This window comes from Rhinopithecus roxellana, chromosome 15, assembly GCF_007565055.1.
Source record: "Rhinopithecus roxellana isolate Shanxi Qingling chromosome 15, ASM756505v1, whole genome shotgun sequence".
Taxonomy (NCBI): domain Eukaryota; kingdom Metazoa; phylum Chordata; class Mammalia; order Primates; family Cercopithecidae; genus Rhinopithecus; species Rhinopithecus roxellana.
In genome coordinates this window covers 19,368,657-19,385,059 of record NC_044563.1, presented here as the reverse complement: position 1 = coordinate 19,385,059, position 16,403 = coordinate 19,368,657, and the positions used below count along the sequence as shown (strand labels likewise).

The window sequence follows — 16,403 nt, the reverse complement described above, 5'->3', positions numbered from 1 at the left end:
ATGCGAAGTTAGAATTCGTAAATGTTTCTATCATGCAAATTCGATTAATATTTAATTATTTAAAGCACAATAATCAATATTGCTTCAAATGCTAACATATTTGCCTGCTTTATCCTTTTCATGCTTTCAGTTTCACTTTCGTGTGTATGTGTAATCAATGGTTTAGGTGCATCTTCTGTGAAAGCACATTTGACAAACTGCATTTTAAACCTTTATGATAATTTACATTATTCTGTTGAAGAATTTACTTCATTGTGTTAATTTTGTTTTAACTTGTATATTTTAATTGGCTTGTATGATCATTTTTTGCTTTTATTTTTGTTTCTGCCCAATTTTTATGTTTCCTTCCTATTTTCTTGCCTTTTATTTGGAATGATATTGTTTCTTTTTAAAAATACATCCCTGGCCAGGTGCAGTGGGTCACGCCTATAATCCCAGCACTTTGGGAGGCCGAGGCGGGCAGATCATAAGGTCAGGAGTTCAAAACCAGCCTGACCAATATGGTGAAAACCTGTCTCTACTAAAAATACAAAAATTAGCTGGGCGTGGTGGTGCGCGCCTGTAGTCCCAGCTACTCAGGAGGCTGAGGCAGGAGAATCGCTTGAACCCGGGAGGCGGAGGTTGCAGTGTGCCCAGATCGCGCCACTGCACTCCAGCCTGGTGATAGAGCGAGACTCTGTCTCAAAAAATAATAATAATACATTTCTTTGTCTCTTTTCCTCTCCCGCTATTTTAGTAATTACTCAAAAAATCTATCTGTACATTATTATTACCAAGTCTGAATTTAATCAGTGTCTTTTCTCTCCTACTAAGCAATACTTCTTTTCAACTTACATGATGTTGTGGTCTACGTTTTTCGTTCTTGCTTCTATTTTTCATCTTATATATATTAGACATGTGTACTATTTTTAACACAATATCTCAGTTTACAAATAAGGTTAGTATTTTCCTGATTCACTATTCTTTCCTGGATTTTAAATTTTCCTTCTTGGAACATCTTTCCTCTTAATAAAAATTAATATTTACAACTACTTTAAGTGAGTGTGTCTGTATAGTAAATTCTTGGCCATTTTAAAATTGCAGTTTATTTTGTTTTATTCTACTGAAGACTCCCCACTTCACTTTTCTTGAAAAACTATGGAATTCAAGGATAATATTTTACATTTGGCATTTTAAAAATGTAATTCTATTTTCTTCTGGCTTCTAGTCTTCTGTGTTTTAAATTATTTTATTTTTATATTTATTTATTTATTTGAGACGGAGTTTGGCTCTTTTTGCCCAGACTGGAGTGCAATGGTGCGATCTCCACTCACTGCAACCTCCACCTCTCAGGTTGAAGCGGTTCTCCTGCCTCAGCTTCCCGAGTAGCTGGGATTACAGGCATGTGCCACCATGCCCAGCGAATTTTGCAGTTTTAGTAGAGACGGGGTTTCTCCATGTTGGTCAGGCTGGTCTCTAACTCCCGACCTCAGGTGATCTGCCCTCCTTGGCCTCCCAAAGGGCTGGGATTGCTGGCGCGAGTCACCGCACCCGGTCCTGTGTTTCAAATTATTGTTAATTAGAAGTAATATTTTGTAGGGCTCTTTTAGAAAGCAACTCTTTTACTCTGTTGTAATGTTTTTTCTAAATATTTCTCATAGTTCTGGAAATTGTCAATTATTATCTCTTTAAATGTATTTTCTCACTATTTTATAAATCCTGAAGTCTTGTAGACATATGTTGTTCCCTTTTATTCCATTTCTAAGGTCTGTTAATATCCCTTTAACTTTTTCCATATCTTTGTCTCTCTCTTCTTTGTTTTGAGTAAATTTGTTGATATCTGGAATTCACTGATTAGTTAGGAAACACTACTATGTTTTATCCACTGAGTTTCTAATAAAAATATCATTTTATTTATTTATTGAAGTTATTTTGTTATCTAACAGCCCAGAAAATTTTTAAACTAAATGTAATTTGACTTCAAAATCATTTTCTATTTTATACAAGAAAGATTTATATTATGTTTTGTGGCCATTAACTACAACAAACCCCGTCTTTGTATACTTGTATGCTGTGCTCTGGCATAGCTGTTTCCAACCTAATTTCCTCCTATATTCAGTCATTTTTATTGTGTGATCATTTGCTCTTGAGCAAATTTTTTCTTCTTTTAATTTTTGGTTTTCTATATGAGCAGATTTATTTCAACTATGCCTTAAATATAAATTCCTGAAAAGACTTTATTTTTTGCATTAAATGTCTGCACACACACGTGTGTATGTGTCTGAGTGTGTGTGTGACAGTCCAGTGTTAGCATAAACTCATAGCATGCCTTCTTCATTTGGCATCACTGCCCTTATTGAGAGGTCAGTGAAGTACATTATTTTTCCTTCTTAGAAGCTAAACACAGAATTTTCCCAGTTTCATTTAATATGGCAAGTGACTTCATATGCTACAATGAATATTCTATTTGATAACATTTTTCAGTGGCGATACCTCTGTGTTAATCTTGCCTATCATAATCTAATGCTGCATCCCTGGAAGTTTTTCTAAGCTTCATTGTGTCAACTAGCATTCTAAGAGCATTCTTCCCTTTTTCCTGTGATTGACAGACAGGTTTGCATTAATCAGCTTATCTCATACCCCACTGTGTGGATCCTAGAACTGTAAGATATTTCACATATTTATTTCTAAGTCTTTTATTTCACTTAGTGTTTTTCTATGGATAATTATTTTTTCAATTAATATCTTTCATTTATATCAGTAATATATTATGAAAGAATATTAATACAAATATAGTACTACTTTCTTAAAATTGTTTTAATTACATTATAAAGCATAATGAAATAATAAAAGACATATATTCACTAAAAAATACGTTTCAAAATGTTCAAAGCAGCACTATACATAATAACCCTAAATGGGAAACCACCCAAATGCCTGGCAACAAGGGAATGGATAAATTAATCATTATATATTCATATGATAAGATACCATATACATTAATGAAAACAATCAGAAAACTTGCCAACATGAGAAATGACTCACAAATGAAATACTGAGAAGGCACACATTCAGCAGCAAAATCTATGTCAGTCTTATTCTTCAAAGTACAGGAACAGATAAAAACATTATTATTATTATTATTATTATTTGAGACAGAGTCTTGCTCTGTCACCCAAGCTACAGTGCAGTGGTGTGATGTCGGACTCACTACAACCTCCGCCTCCCCAGTTCAAGCTATTCTCCTGCCTCAGCCTCCTGAGTAGCTGGGATTAAAGGCGCTCCCACTGCGCCCAGCTAATTTTTGTATTTTTAGAAGAGACAGGGTTTCATCATCTTGGCCAGGCTGGTCTGGAACTCCTGATCTCGTGATCCACCCACCTCAGCCTCCCAAAGTGCTGGGATTACAATACTACAATATTTAGAAATAAATATTGTGGTTAACTTTGGGAGGTATTTTTTTTTTTTTATTGCACTTTATTTTTATTTATTTATTTTTTTTTATTATACTTTAAGTTCTAGGGTACATGTGCATAACGTGCAGGTTTGTTACATATGTATACTTATGCCATGTTGGTGTGCTGCACCCATCAACTCGTCAGCACCCATCAATTCATCATTTATATCTTGTATAACTCCCCAATGCAAGCCCTCCCTCCTCCCCCCTCCCCCCTCCCCATGATAGGCCCCAGTGCGTGATGTTCCCCTTCCCGAGTCCAAGTGATCTCATTGTTCAGTTCCCACCTATGAGTGAGAACATGCGGTGTTTGGTTTTCTGTTCTTGTGATAGTTTGCTAAGAATGATGGTTTCCAGCTGCATCCATGTCCCTACAAAGGACGCAAACTCATCCTTTTTTATGGCTGCATAGTATTCCATGGTGTATATGTGCCACATTTTCTTAATCCAGTCTGTCACAGATGGACATTTGGGTTGATTCCAAGTCTTTGCTATTGTGAATAGTGCCGCAATAAACATACGTGTACATGTGTCTTTGTAGTAGACTAATTTATAATCCTTTGGGTATATACCCAGTAGTGGGATGGCTGGGTCATATGGTACATCTAGTTCTAGATCCTTGAGGAATTGCCATACTGTTTTCCATAATGGTTGAACTAGTTTACAATCCCACCAACAGTGTAAAAGTGTTCCTATTTCTCCACATCCTCTCCAACACCTGTTGTTTCCTGACTTCTTAATGATTGCCATTCTAACTGGTGTGAGATGGTATCTCATTGTGGTTTTGATTTGCATTTCTCTGATGGCGAGTGATGATGAGCATTTTTTCATGTGTCTGTTGGCTGTGTGAATATCTTCTTTTGAGAAATGTCTGTTCATATCCTTTCCCCACTTTTTGATGGGGTTGTTTGTTTTTTTCTCGTATATTTGTTTGAGTTCTTTGTAGATTCTGGATATTAGCCCTTTGTCAGATGAGTAGGTTGCAAAAATTTTCTCCCATTCTGTAGGTTGCCTGTTCACTCTGATGGTAGTTTCTTTTGCTGTGCAAAAGCTCTTTAGTTTAATTAGATCCCATTTGTCAATTTTTGCTTTTGCTGCCGTTGCTTTTGGTGTTTTAGACATGAAGTCCTTGCCCATGCCTATGTCCTGAATGGTACTACCTAGATTTTCTTCTAGGGTTTTTATGGTATTAGGTCTAACATTTAAGTCTCTAATCCATCTTGAATTAATCTTCGTATAAGGGGTAAGGAAAGGATCCAGTTTCAGCTTTCTACTTATGGCTAGCCAATTTTCCCAGCACCATTTATTAAATAGGGAATCCTTTTCCCATTTCTTGTTTCTCTCAGGTTTGTCAAAGATCAGATGGCTGTAGATGTGTGGTATTATTTCTGAGGACTCTGTTCTGTTCCATTGATCTATATCTCTGTTTTGGTACCAGTACCATGCTGTTTTGGTGACTGTAGCCTTGTAGTATAGTTTGAAGTCAGGTAGCGTGACGCCTCCAGCTTTGTCCTTTTGACTTAGGATTGTCTTGGCAATGCGGGCCCTTTTTTGGTTCCATATGAACTTTAAAGCAGTTTTTTCCAATTCTGTGAAGAAACTCATTGGTAGCTTGATGGGGATGGCATTGAATCTATAAATAACCAAAAAATCAATGAATCCAGGAGTTGGTTTTTTGAAAAGATCAACAAAATTGACAGACCGCTAGCAAGGCTAATAAAGAAGAAAAGAGAGAGGAATCAAATAGATGCAATAAAAAATGATAAAGGGGATATCACCACTGACCCCACAGAAATACAAACTACCATCAGAGAATACTATAAACGCCTCTACGCAAATCAACTAGAAAATCTAGAAGAAATGGATAAATTCCTGGACACTTACACTCTCCCAAGACTAAACCAGGAAGAAGTTGAATCCCTGAATAGACCAATAGCAGGCTCTGAAATTGAGGCAACAATTAATAGCCTACCCACCAAAAAAAGTCCAGGACCAGATGGATTCACAGCTGAATTCTACCAGAGGTACAAGGAGGAGCTGGTACCATTCCTTCTGAAACTATTCCAATCAATAGAAAAAGAGGGAATCCTCCCTAACTCATTTTATGAGGCCAACATCATCCTGATACCAAAGCCTGGCAGAGACACATCAAAAAACGAGAATTTTAGACCAATATCCCTGATGAACATTGATGCAAAAATTCTCAATAAAATACTGGCAAACCGGATTCAGCAGCACATCAAAAAGCTTATCCACCATGATCAAGTGGGCTTCATCCCTGGGATGCAAGGCTGGTTCAACATTCGCAAATCAATAAACGTAATCCAGCATATAAACAGAACCAAAGACAAGAACCACATGATTATCTCAATAGATGCAGAAAAGGCTTTGGACAAAATTCAACAGCCCTTCATGCTAAAAACGCTCAATAAATTCGGTATTGATGGAACGTACCTCAAAATAATAAGAGCTATTTATGACAAACCCACAGCTAATATCATACTGAATGGGCAAAAACTGGAAAAATTCCCTTTGAAAACTGGCACAAGACAGGGATGCCCTCTCTCACCACTCCTATTCAACATAGTGTTGGAAGTTCTGGCTAGGGCAATCAGGCAAGAGAAAGAAATCAAGGGTATCCAGTTAGGAAAAGAAGAAGTCAAATTGTCCCTGTTTGCAGATGACATGATTGTATATTTAGAAAACCCCATCGTCTCAGCCCAAAATCTCCTTAAGCTGATAAGCAACTTCAGCAAAGTCTCAGGATACAAAATTAATGTGCAAAAATCACAAGCATTCTTATACACCAGTAACAGACAAGCAGAGAGCCAAATCAGGAATGAACTTCCATTCACAATTGCTTCAAAGAGAATAAAATATCTAGGAATCCAGCTTACAAGGGATGTAAAGGACCTCTTCAAGGAGAACTACAAACCACTGCTCAGTGAAATAAAAGAGGACACAAACAAATGGAAGAACATACCATGCTCATGGATAGGAAGAATCAATATCGTGAAAATGGCCATACTCCCCAACTTTGGGAGGTATTAATAATAAAGAGGAATAAGGAGGACCTCTGATGTGCTGATACTTCTGTCTCTGAATCCAGTTGCTGATTACACAATCATGCTCAATCTGCAAAAGTTCATGAGCTGTACACAGGCAATATATGCATTTTTTTGTTTAGACTTCAGTACAAATGTAAAAAGTTGAAGGTACTATTTCATTCATTTTCTTCGCAGTTTAATGCATGAAAAATGCATAATCTATTTTATTTTTTCAACACAACGCCATGTAATCTGCATTTTTAAGATATTTTCTGGTTATTTCATATCACATGAGCACAATCGTAATGATTAAGAAAGGTGGAGGAGAGTATGGATAAGAATAATGTTCAATTGGTTCAAGAGACGTCAATGCAGAAGTATAAAATCCCAGAAGGGATATGCTTCCTGTTTGCTCACTTTTCCCGCCAAACAGCAAGGACAAGAGCATGATGAGAGTGAATCTTTCTCACTCATCAGTGTGGTCTCAGGGAACCATGGCATGAAAAGCAGAAACAATTCAGAAAAGTTAATTTCCTTTCAGGAGTATTTGACAACACCACACTTTCCTCATGGTGTTCTTCATCTCCCTGTTTCTCAGAGTGTAGATGAGAGGGTTGAACATGGGAGCAATGATGGTATAAAAAAGGGCAAACACTTTATCTTCTGAGAACATTGTGACCAGTCTAGTGTAAATGAATAATGCAGGTGCAAAAAACAGGACTACAACCATTACATGAGAACTGCAAGTGGAAAGAGCTTTGCTGAGGCTCTCTGCAGAATATGTTCTGATGGTATACAATATAAAAACGTAAGACAACATCAAGACAACAAATGTCACCAAAGCAATTAAGCCCAAATTAGCAATGACTAAGAGACCTATCGTGTGTATATTAGAACAAGCCAATTTCAGCAAAGGATACACATCACAGAAGTAGTGATCTATCTCATTTGGGCCACAAAACGGTACAAAGATGGTGAGAAGAAACTGACTGGCAGAGTGTATAAACCCTCCAGTACAACAGACTATGACGATTGTGTTACACCTTTGCCTACTCATGATGATGGTGTAGTTCAGGGGCTTGCAGATGGCCACATAGCGGTCATAGGCCATCCCTGTGAGAATGAAGATCTCTATGCCTCCAAAAAAATGGGTGGTAAAGAGTTATATCATGCAGTTATTATAAGAAATGGTCTATCAATAAGTCAGCCATTAATTTGGGGGTCACTGTGGATGTGTAGCAAAGGTCAGAGAGTGAGAGGTAATTGAGGAAGAAATACATTTGGTGAATGAGCTGGGTGCACTGGTGGAAGGTGGGGAAATTCATGGACTTTTCTAGAAGTGCTTTACAATCTAAAGTGAAAAGATGGGAATAAAAATCATGCACAGCATATCTTGATGGAAATGGGCACTGCGAGGTAAGAGCTGTTGGTAGACGTGGGTAGGAGATAATTAAACAGAAACAGGCTACTCTGGACAAACTGCCTAAGGGTAGCCCCGCTCTGCAAGGAGCAGTAATAAAATGAATAAATAAACAAACAGAAATAAAATCTACTGGGGTGTTCCAGGAAGTGCTCCATGAAGGTGATGATGTCTCCCATGGTAGGATGCTGTCTTCCTTCTCCTTAATGGCAACTAAGTATAAAATAGTATAAAACATTAATGATTTGGATCTATAGGAATTTCTCTTAATTCTTTGATTCATTCAACAGATATTTATCAAAAACTTACTTTTTTATAAATGCTGAAATTTAGCAGTGAACAGATAAAGATACTCTTTTGTTGCTTCATTCTAATATATAGTACTATAAAAATGTGTAATGATGTCTATTTATATCTATTTATTCCTGCTTATTCATCTATTCTAGAGATATGTGTGTGTGTGTGTGTGTGTGTGTCTTTTTATAATACTTAATTAAGAGAAGACAAATACAATTTTTATTTCTGTTTGCTAAAGAGCTTTCACAAACCTTCAATACAGGAAGTGAATCTCCAGTTAGTGACAGTGTGTCTGCATATGTTGTATTTACAGAGCACTGAGTTTCAACACTACTGCTATATCTGACTTACTCAAATTTGTGAAGCTTAACGTAGCCCTAAGAATACCACTAGAATTCCTGACTACAACAGAAGGCAATTGTGATGGCTCAGTGATATGCCATCACAAGGTGAATAACAACCCATCTCCCAAGGTAAAGCTTTTAAAGCGTTATTTTTGATGTAGCATTATTATGACACATTGTCAAATATTACCAAAGTGAATATTTTTTAAAGTAGGTCTTTCTCCCATCTCTAATGCCAAGAATGCAATTTCCCCGCTCAGAGTCATTATAGTTTTTTCATACTCTTCTACTATAATTCATGTATTTAAATATGGAGGTGTGTGTAGTATATACTGTAACTGATGTTAAGGAAAATGTTATGATTCTAAGCATGCAGTATTAATCTCTTACATTTCAATTTACACCATATGTCAGGGACCATTTTCTGTGTGTGTGCACGTGTGTATAAACACACAGATATATGTATCTGCTTCATTCTAATTAATGTTTGCATAAAAATATCATCCTTGATTCTTTAATGTCCCTTCCGATGGGCATAAAGTTGTTTCCTATCTCTTGCTACCATCTAAGGCAAAATGATTGTCCTTCTTTCTATGAATGAGTGTGTCTATAGGAAACGGAATAACTGGATCAATATCTATATGCAGTTGTCATATTATAGATACTGAAGTCACTCCCTAGAAGGTTGCACCCACTTATATTTCCACCAAAAGTTTGTAGGGTTGACTGTGTCCCACACCTTTGTCAAGACTATTTGTTAAGACATTCATCAAAAGGATTACTTTATTAGCCTTATAGGTGAAAATTATCTAACTGGAATTTTAATTTGAATGCATTTAACTGTGAATGAAATTGAGCATCTTTCCAGAGGCATACTCTTTATCATAAGGAGAACAATCTCTTTTAAGATGGGTTGTTTTCCTAATGTTCATTTGTGTCATGTTTTTCAGAAACTTATCTGTGAAATCCATTTACATTTGAAAAAGTTGTGCTTTTGTCTGGCATATGTATTGTAAATGTATTTTATCATATAGGCACTTCCCTTTTAATATTTTACTGTGTTACCATGTGGAATATATATGTGAAAAGGTATATGGAACAATTTGTTCAATATTTGATATATGCAAGTAAATATTAATTCCCTTTATATATTTAACTTCTCTTTCTTGCAGTCAGGATATGGGATTCTCAAGAACATACAAACTAAAAATTCTATTGAAAGTTTCAGTCCTGACTTGGAGCACATAGATCTCATTTTCTAAGTCACTGATGCTTACCTGTAAAACTGAAATTTGAAAGAATGTCCTGATATATATGTCAAGTTTTCTTCCACTTTTTTCCTCATTTTAGCCTCAGTATCTACTTATCTCTTAAGAAAAATTTTTGAAGAACCCAGAAAAATAATGAAAGAGGAAAGAATTTAACTTTGGACAACACAGTGTAACAAAGCAGTGCAAAGTTGAACAATAAAGGATGAATTTGGAGCTGAAAAGAATTAGAACATTTTTGAGGTAAATTAAAAGGAAATAAAGATAGTTAAGGAAAGAGGTTAAAATAATTCTCATGTTGGGCTGGAATGACTGACATTTTGTTCATTGCAAATATTTTATGTTTATTCTCTGTGTGCGCACGTGTGCGTGCATGTGTGCGTGCAAGTGCTCGCCCACATACATGTAAATTTTATTAAGGAAGGTATTCTGAAGTATTTAAATAATCATTATTAGAATGATCAGTATATTTACTAAGTAAATATAATGGTCCTATCAGATTCAAATAATGTGAAAGCCTATTGAAGTAAGTCATGTATATTTTCTTCTGTTATTGCAACAGAGTACAAAATATTTATTATTCCTGGCTATAAGCTAAAGAAACACATTCAGCTCAGAAAGATACCTGCTCATACCAATCCTCTAAACTAATGTTTACTTTGTTTGAAAAATCATTTGTTTTTAAGTGATTTTTCTATTTCTCATTGTATTATTTTCATGTGTAATTGTGTCATGCCACTGCAGTCCGGCCTAGAGGACAGAGCAACACTCTGTCTCCAGAAAAAAAAAAAAAAAAAAAAAAGGAATTTGGTAAATATATTGAATAGTTACTATGAATTCCATTTTGCTAAGCAAAAATACACAGAATTGTCAATAATAACCCATTGGAAAGTTGCAATTTCATTGCTAAGAATATGTATTTGACCTCCAAATCGAACATTTATTTCCTTTTCTTTTTTCCTTTGCAGATTAACTATTTCCTATCTGTGGTTTCTTCACATCACCTGAAACAATGCAGCAAAATCACAGTGTGACTGAATTCATACTGTTAGGATTAACACAGGATCCCTTGAGGCAGAAAATAGTGTTTGTGATATTCTTAATTTTCTATATGGGAACTGTAGTGGGGAATACGCTCATTTTTGTGACCATCAAGTCCAGCCGGACACTAGGAAGCCCCATGTACTTCTTCCTATTTTATTTGTCCATTGCTGATTCCTGCTTTTCAACTTCCACAGCCCCTAGATTAATTGTGGATGCTCTCTCTGCAAAGAAAATTATATCCTACAACGAGTGCATGACACAAGTCTTTGGGCTACATTTATTTGGCTGCATGGAGATCTTTGTCCTCATCCTCATGGCTGTTGATCGCTATGTGGCCATCTGTAAGCCCTTGAGTTACCCAACCATCATGAGCCGGCAGGTCTGCATCATCCTGATTGTTCTTGCCTGGATAGGGTCTATTATACACTCTATGGCTCAGATGATCCTGGCCTTAAGATTGCCTTTCTGTGGACCCAATTTGATTGATCATTATTGCTGTGATTTGCAGCCCTTGTTGAAACTTGCCTGCATGGACACTTACATGATCAACCTGCTGTTCGTGTCTAACAGTGGGGCAGTTTGCTCAAGTGGCTTTCATGATTTTGATAATTTCATATATTGTCATCTTGCATTCACTGAGAAACCACAGTGCAGAAGGGAGGAAAAAGGCTCTCTCCACTTGCACTTCTCACATAATTGTAGTCATCTTATTCTTTGGCCCGTGCATATTCATATATACACGCCCCCCAACCACTTTCCCCATGGATAAGACAGTGGCAGTATTTTATACTATTGGAACACCATTTCTCAATCCACTCATCTACACACTGAGAAATGCAGAAGTGAAAAATGCCATGAGAAAGTTATGGCATGGCAAAATTATTTCAGAAAACAAAGGATAAATTGAGGGCCTGGCCTGATTACTTATTCAGTCAAATCATGATTTAACTGAGTAAGTATAGATATCAAATAGGAAAGTACCTGAATGTTGTGGGAATAATATACATCATATCTAAGTTTGTGGGTTCCTACGTTTTCTAGTTAACAGGAGCTACGACTACCAAGACATTGTCTTTTGTGCCAGAACTAGGTAGAGTATAGATTAATTCAGGTGATTACGGACCAATAGTCTTTCCTTTTCAGATTATCTTCCTTTCCAGCCATGCATTTTCTAAGGTGTAAACCTGACTATCTCTATGCATTCTAATCTAATGCATCTGATTTTCTTACTTCTTTCCTGTGCTTTTGACCATAGACTGATAAACTCCCTGAAATCTTCAATTTGGCTCCTCCTTTTCCTAACAGCTCAATTCTGCCATTGCTGATTGTGAACTACACATCACAACTCTGTCTACACTGGTTTAATAAAAAGAAAGACATTTATACAATCACAAGTGTTCAAATTTGTGAGCACCCACAAAGAAATATCAAATCCTTCCATAATGCATTTACAATAAGGTATCAAGCTTCCTCCTGAACATTTCTAGGGCAAAGGACCTAACTCAGTATATCAAGATGTCCATTTACATTTTATCACTACTTGGTATTTAAAAAGTTCTGTATTTTTGAGTCAGAGGCTAATATACTGCAGGTACAACATATTTCCTGAGCCTGAAGTGCAGAAGGGTAGAACACAGTTGAAACCAAAAATGGTATGATCTATTGTGTTTAAAGTTGGGTGATGTCAATGAAATAAATAAAATTATCATAGGAATTCAGAAAACACTCACGACACTTGTCTCTAGTGGGTTTAGGGAGAAACTACTACTACTATAGGAAGTTACCTCTTTATATATTCTGTCCTAATAATTGGGGCTGCATAGATTCACAGGTTAGAAGTGGCAATGGAATGTTCATGCCCAGAGTGAGTACAGCAGGTAAAATACTGCACTTTAGATGTTTATATTATGGACTTTTTTTTTTTTTTTTGAGACGGAGTCTCGCTCTGTTGCCCAGGCTAGAGTGCAGTGGCGCAATCTCGGTTCACTGCAAGCTCCACCTCCCGGGTTCACGCCGTTCTCCTGCCTCAGCCTCCCGAGTAGCTGGGACAACAGGCACCCACCACCACGCCCAGCTAATTTTTTGTATTTTTAGTAGAGACAGGGTTTCACCGTGTTAGCCAGGATGGTCTCGATCTCCTGACCTCGTGATCTGCCCACCTCCGTCTCCTAAAGTGCTGGGATTACAGGCGTGAGCCACCGCGTCTGGCCATTATGGACTTTTAATATTCATCTATTTCAGTGTAATAAAGTGTACCACATCTTTAATAACTTACCAGATTCCACTTCATTTTTAACCTTATTTATCATTATTTAATGAAAAATATTACCCATTGAAATTATGTTCTCCTGTCAAAGCTAAATTTAAAATAAATTCAATTGGCCGGGCGCTGTGGCTCACGCTTGTAATCCCAGCACTTTGGGAGGCCGAGGTGGGTGGATCACAAGGTCAGGAGGTCAAGACCATCCTGGCTAACATGGTGAAATCCCGTCTCTACCAAAATTACAAAAAATAAAATAAAAAATTAGCCGGACGTGGTAGCGGGCGTCTGTAGTCCCCGCTAAGACAGGAGAATGGTGTGAACCTGGGAGGCGGAGCTTGCAGTGAGCCGAGGTCGCACCACTGCACTCCAGCCTGTGTGACAGAGCAAGACACTGTCTCAAGAAAATAAATAAATAAATAAAATAAATTCAGTTAAATAACGTGAGTGTTTTATGAGCTCACTTCACTTCGTTTTCTGTGATATAATGTTTCCAGTGTTCACACTAGTGTCCCAAAGTTGACATGTCATACACGAGGAAGGCCATATATTTAATAGACAATGGAAACTTAATAATTCCATTATTAACTTATCTAATATCCTTCACAACAACAACACACATACATACACGCACACACATATGCACACACATACTCTATAAAGGCCTTAATGTTGATTTGCATTGCAGATAAATAATTGAACATTAAAAGTTTAGAAAAAAGGTATATGGGTAAGCACAGGCACAGAAAAAAAAAAAAGGATAAATTAAAATATAAATAAAAAATAAGGATTGGAAAATAGAATAAGGAGAAGCTATATAGAGGAAGAATATTGAAATGTTTTGTGTATTGTAGAAGTACTATTAGTCAAATCAAAATGGAAAATAAAGATAAAATATTTTAAAAGTTCTTCAACACCATATCCATTCAATGGGTGATTTTGGAGTGACCATCCTCCCTCAAAAGTGATTGACCTAAAAGAAAAAGTGTGCATTCTGATTATCTCTTCATTTCAGGAACAAGCAGTGTCTAAATGTGTCCAAACTCTTTGTTTTTATTATACTTGTGTCTCACTAAAATAATACGAAGTTTGTTATTTATATTGAAAAATTAAATTTTGAGGTGAAAAATCTAAAGTTTAGAGAACTGAACAAATTAGTACCTTGAGATTGTCTTGCTAAGAAGTAACAGCATTAAGGTTTTAACTCAGTTCTATATGTCTCCTGTGTTAGTAAAAAATCTTAATTCAAACATCTTTTCAAATGGCCAAAAATATAAAAAGTATTAGGAAGTTGATGCAGTGATTATGAACTGCAATTTTTTTAACTTTAAGATGGGTGGTGGAATACGATGATTAGAGTAGTATGCACCCTAGAGTCACACTGCATAAATCCAAATCCTGGCTTTGCCAATTTAAAGCTTTGTAACTTTAAGAAAAATATGTGAAATCTTAGACCTAATTTTTATCTGTAAATCAAAAGTTAAAATAGTTTCTATTTTATTGGCTTGTCATCAGAATTAAAGAAAATAATATTCATAAAGAACTTAAGAAAACAAATTTAATATGAGCTTTCATAATAAAATAGATTTTTCAAAAAATTAATTTAAATCTACTTTTTAATTAATAGAAACCATCCATATTTATTAACAATGTTTTTCTTTTGTTTTCAAATAATGTAATTTATAATTGGAAATGAAGTTTAACTGAAAATAGCACAGTCAAGTTTTGTTTTAATAGGATTAAATAAAAACCTAAGAGAATTTTAAATGTATTGGTATCACTTAAAAATAAAAAGAGGGAGTCTTTATGGAACACGTTCCCATATCTGCACATTGGCATCATCAACTTTAAATAGTCCATATGTAAAGGAAAGAGAGGAGCATCCTTCTGATATGAGCATATAAGAGATAATCATAAAGTAGGGCAAAGGGACATCAATTTAAGTTGGTGTCTGGCATGTAACTAAGGTTTAAAATAGGAGAGATAAGAGGTGAACAAACTCTAGATTATCATTTACACATAGTTAATAGCACATAACCTGGAATAGTGTATTCTACTTTTCACTCTTCTGCTGCCTTCTCTATTCTTCATTTCACCTGAATGCTGACACAAGGTGAAAGAGACAGATTATTGAAAATCTATTTATATTGAGGTCCCACAAGAACAATTTTGGTTAACTGATTGGACTACTGAATACTTAGTGAAATTTTCCTTCCTCTTTAATCTTCTTTTCCCTTGCCTTCCCATCTATTTTCTACCATGCTTTGTACACACACTTTTAGAAGACACCATTGAGAGGCAGGGTTGTAAAAACAAAGCAAAATTAGTGGGGAATCTACATGGGTAAATAAGCACATAAAAATATGCTCAACACTATATGTTATTAAGGAATTGCAAATTAAAACAATGAGATACAACTACACCCCTGTTAGAATGGCCAAAATTCAAAATAATAACACCACCACATGTTGACAAGGATGGAGGACAACAGAAACTCTTATACATTGCATAGTAAAGGAAATGAAAATTGACATTGAAGAAGCTTAAAGTTTTCCAAATAGATTGAACCTAAAAAGATTGCCATAAAGACACATTGTAAATAAAATGTTAGAATAAAAAGACAAAGAGGTTGATCACAGAAAGTAATGTTAGCATCATGGCATAATAGGAGTTCCCCATTTTTACTCCCCTGACGATGACAGAAATTCAACCAGCAACTATCCAGAGGCAAAAAAATACTATCACGAATATCCCAGACCTCGAGAGTGAGTCTGAGAAAGCCTTTTGGACCAAAGAACTGAGGAAAGCCACATTTTCACATCTTCCTCAGCCCAGGAGCCAACTGCAAGTCAGTGTTATCCACGGAGGGAGCGTCTGCCCCCATTCAGCCCCAGCAGCTGCATCATGACTTGACCAAGCGTCAGTACTCTGCTTAAGACTACCCCAGGCTGAGAGTCAAGCCCAAGTCAAAACATATCAAGCATAATCTTAGGCCCTGCCATACTTGTGTGGCCTAGCAGCAAGCCCATCGACCTCACCCAGTTTCAGATTCCAGCACACAGCTCTGCAAAACTACAGATTCCAAACAACCATGGTGCATCTAGGAAAGACAACCTGTCACCTTGCCTAATCAGAGAAGTTTGTAGTGCCAACCAGCAGCTCCGCTTGGTGTCAGAGTGATCTCATCAGTCCATGGAGCATAGCCATCAGTATCATTTAATCTCAGAACACAAAACATTATCCAGCACCACTAGATAACCCAACACCAGGGTCAGCCTGTCTGGAGT

The 16,403-nt window shown here is 36.4% G+C and overlaps 2 protein-coding genes across 2 annotated transcripts; one reads left to right on the top strand and one right to left on the bottom strand.

Annotated features, from left to right (window-relative positions):
* Positions 1-7,000: 7,000 nt before the first annotated feature.
* LOC104670783 (olfactory receptor 4P4) lies at positions 7,001-8,810 on the bottom strand. Its single transcript, XM_010374123.1, is given in 3 exon segments — positions 7,001-7,676; positions 7,678-7,834; positions 8,735-8,810. Coding segments are annotated over 3 exon segments (909 nt in total).
* Positions 8,811-10,824: 2,014 nt separating this feature from the next.
* Positions 10,825-11,758, top strand: LOC104670779 (olfactory receptor 4C11). The gene is given in 2 exon segments (XM_010374118.2): positions 10,825-11,445; positions 11,447-11,758. Coding segments are annotated over 2 exon segments (933 nt in total).
* The last annotated feature ends 4,645 nt before the right edge of the window (positions 11,759-16,403 follow it).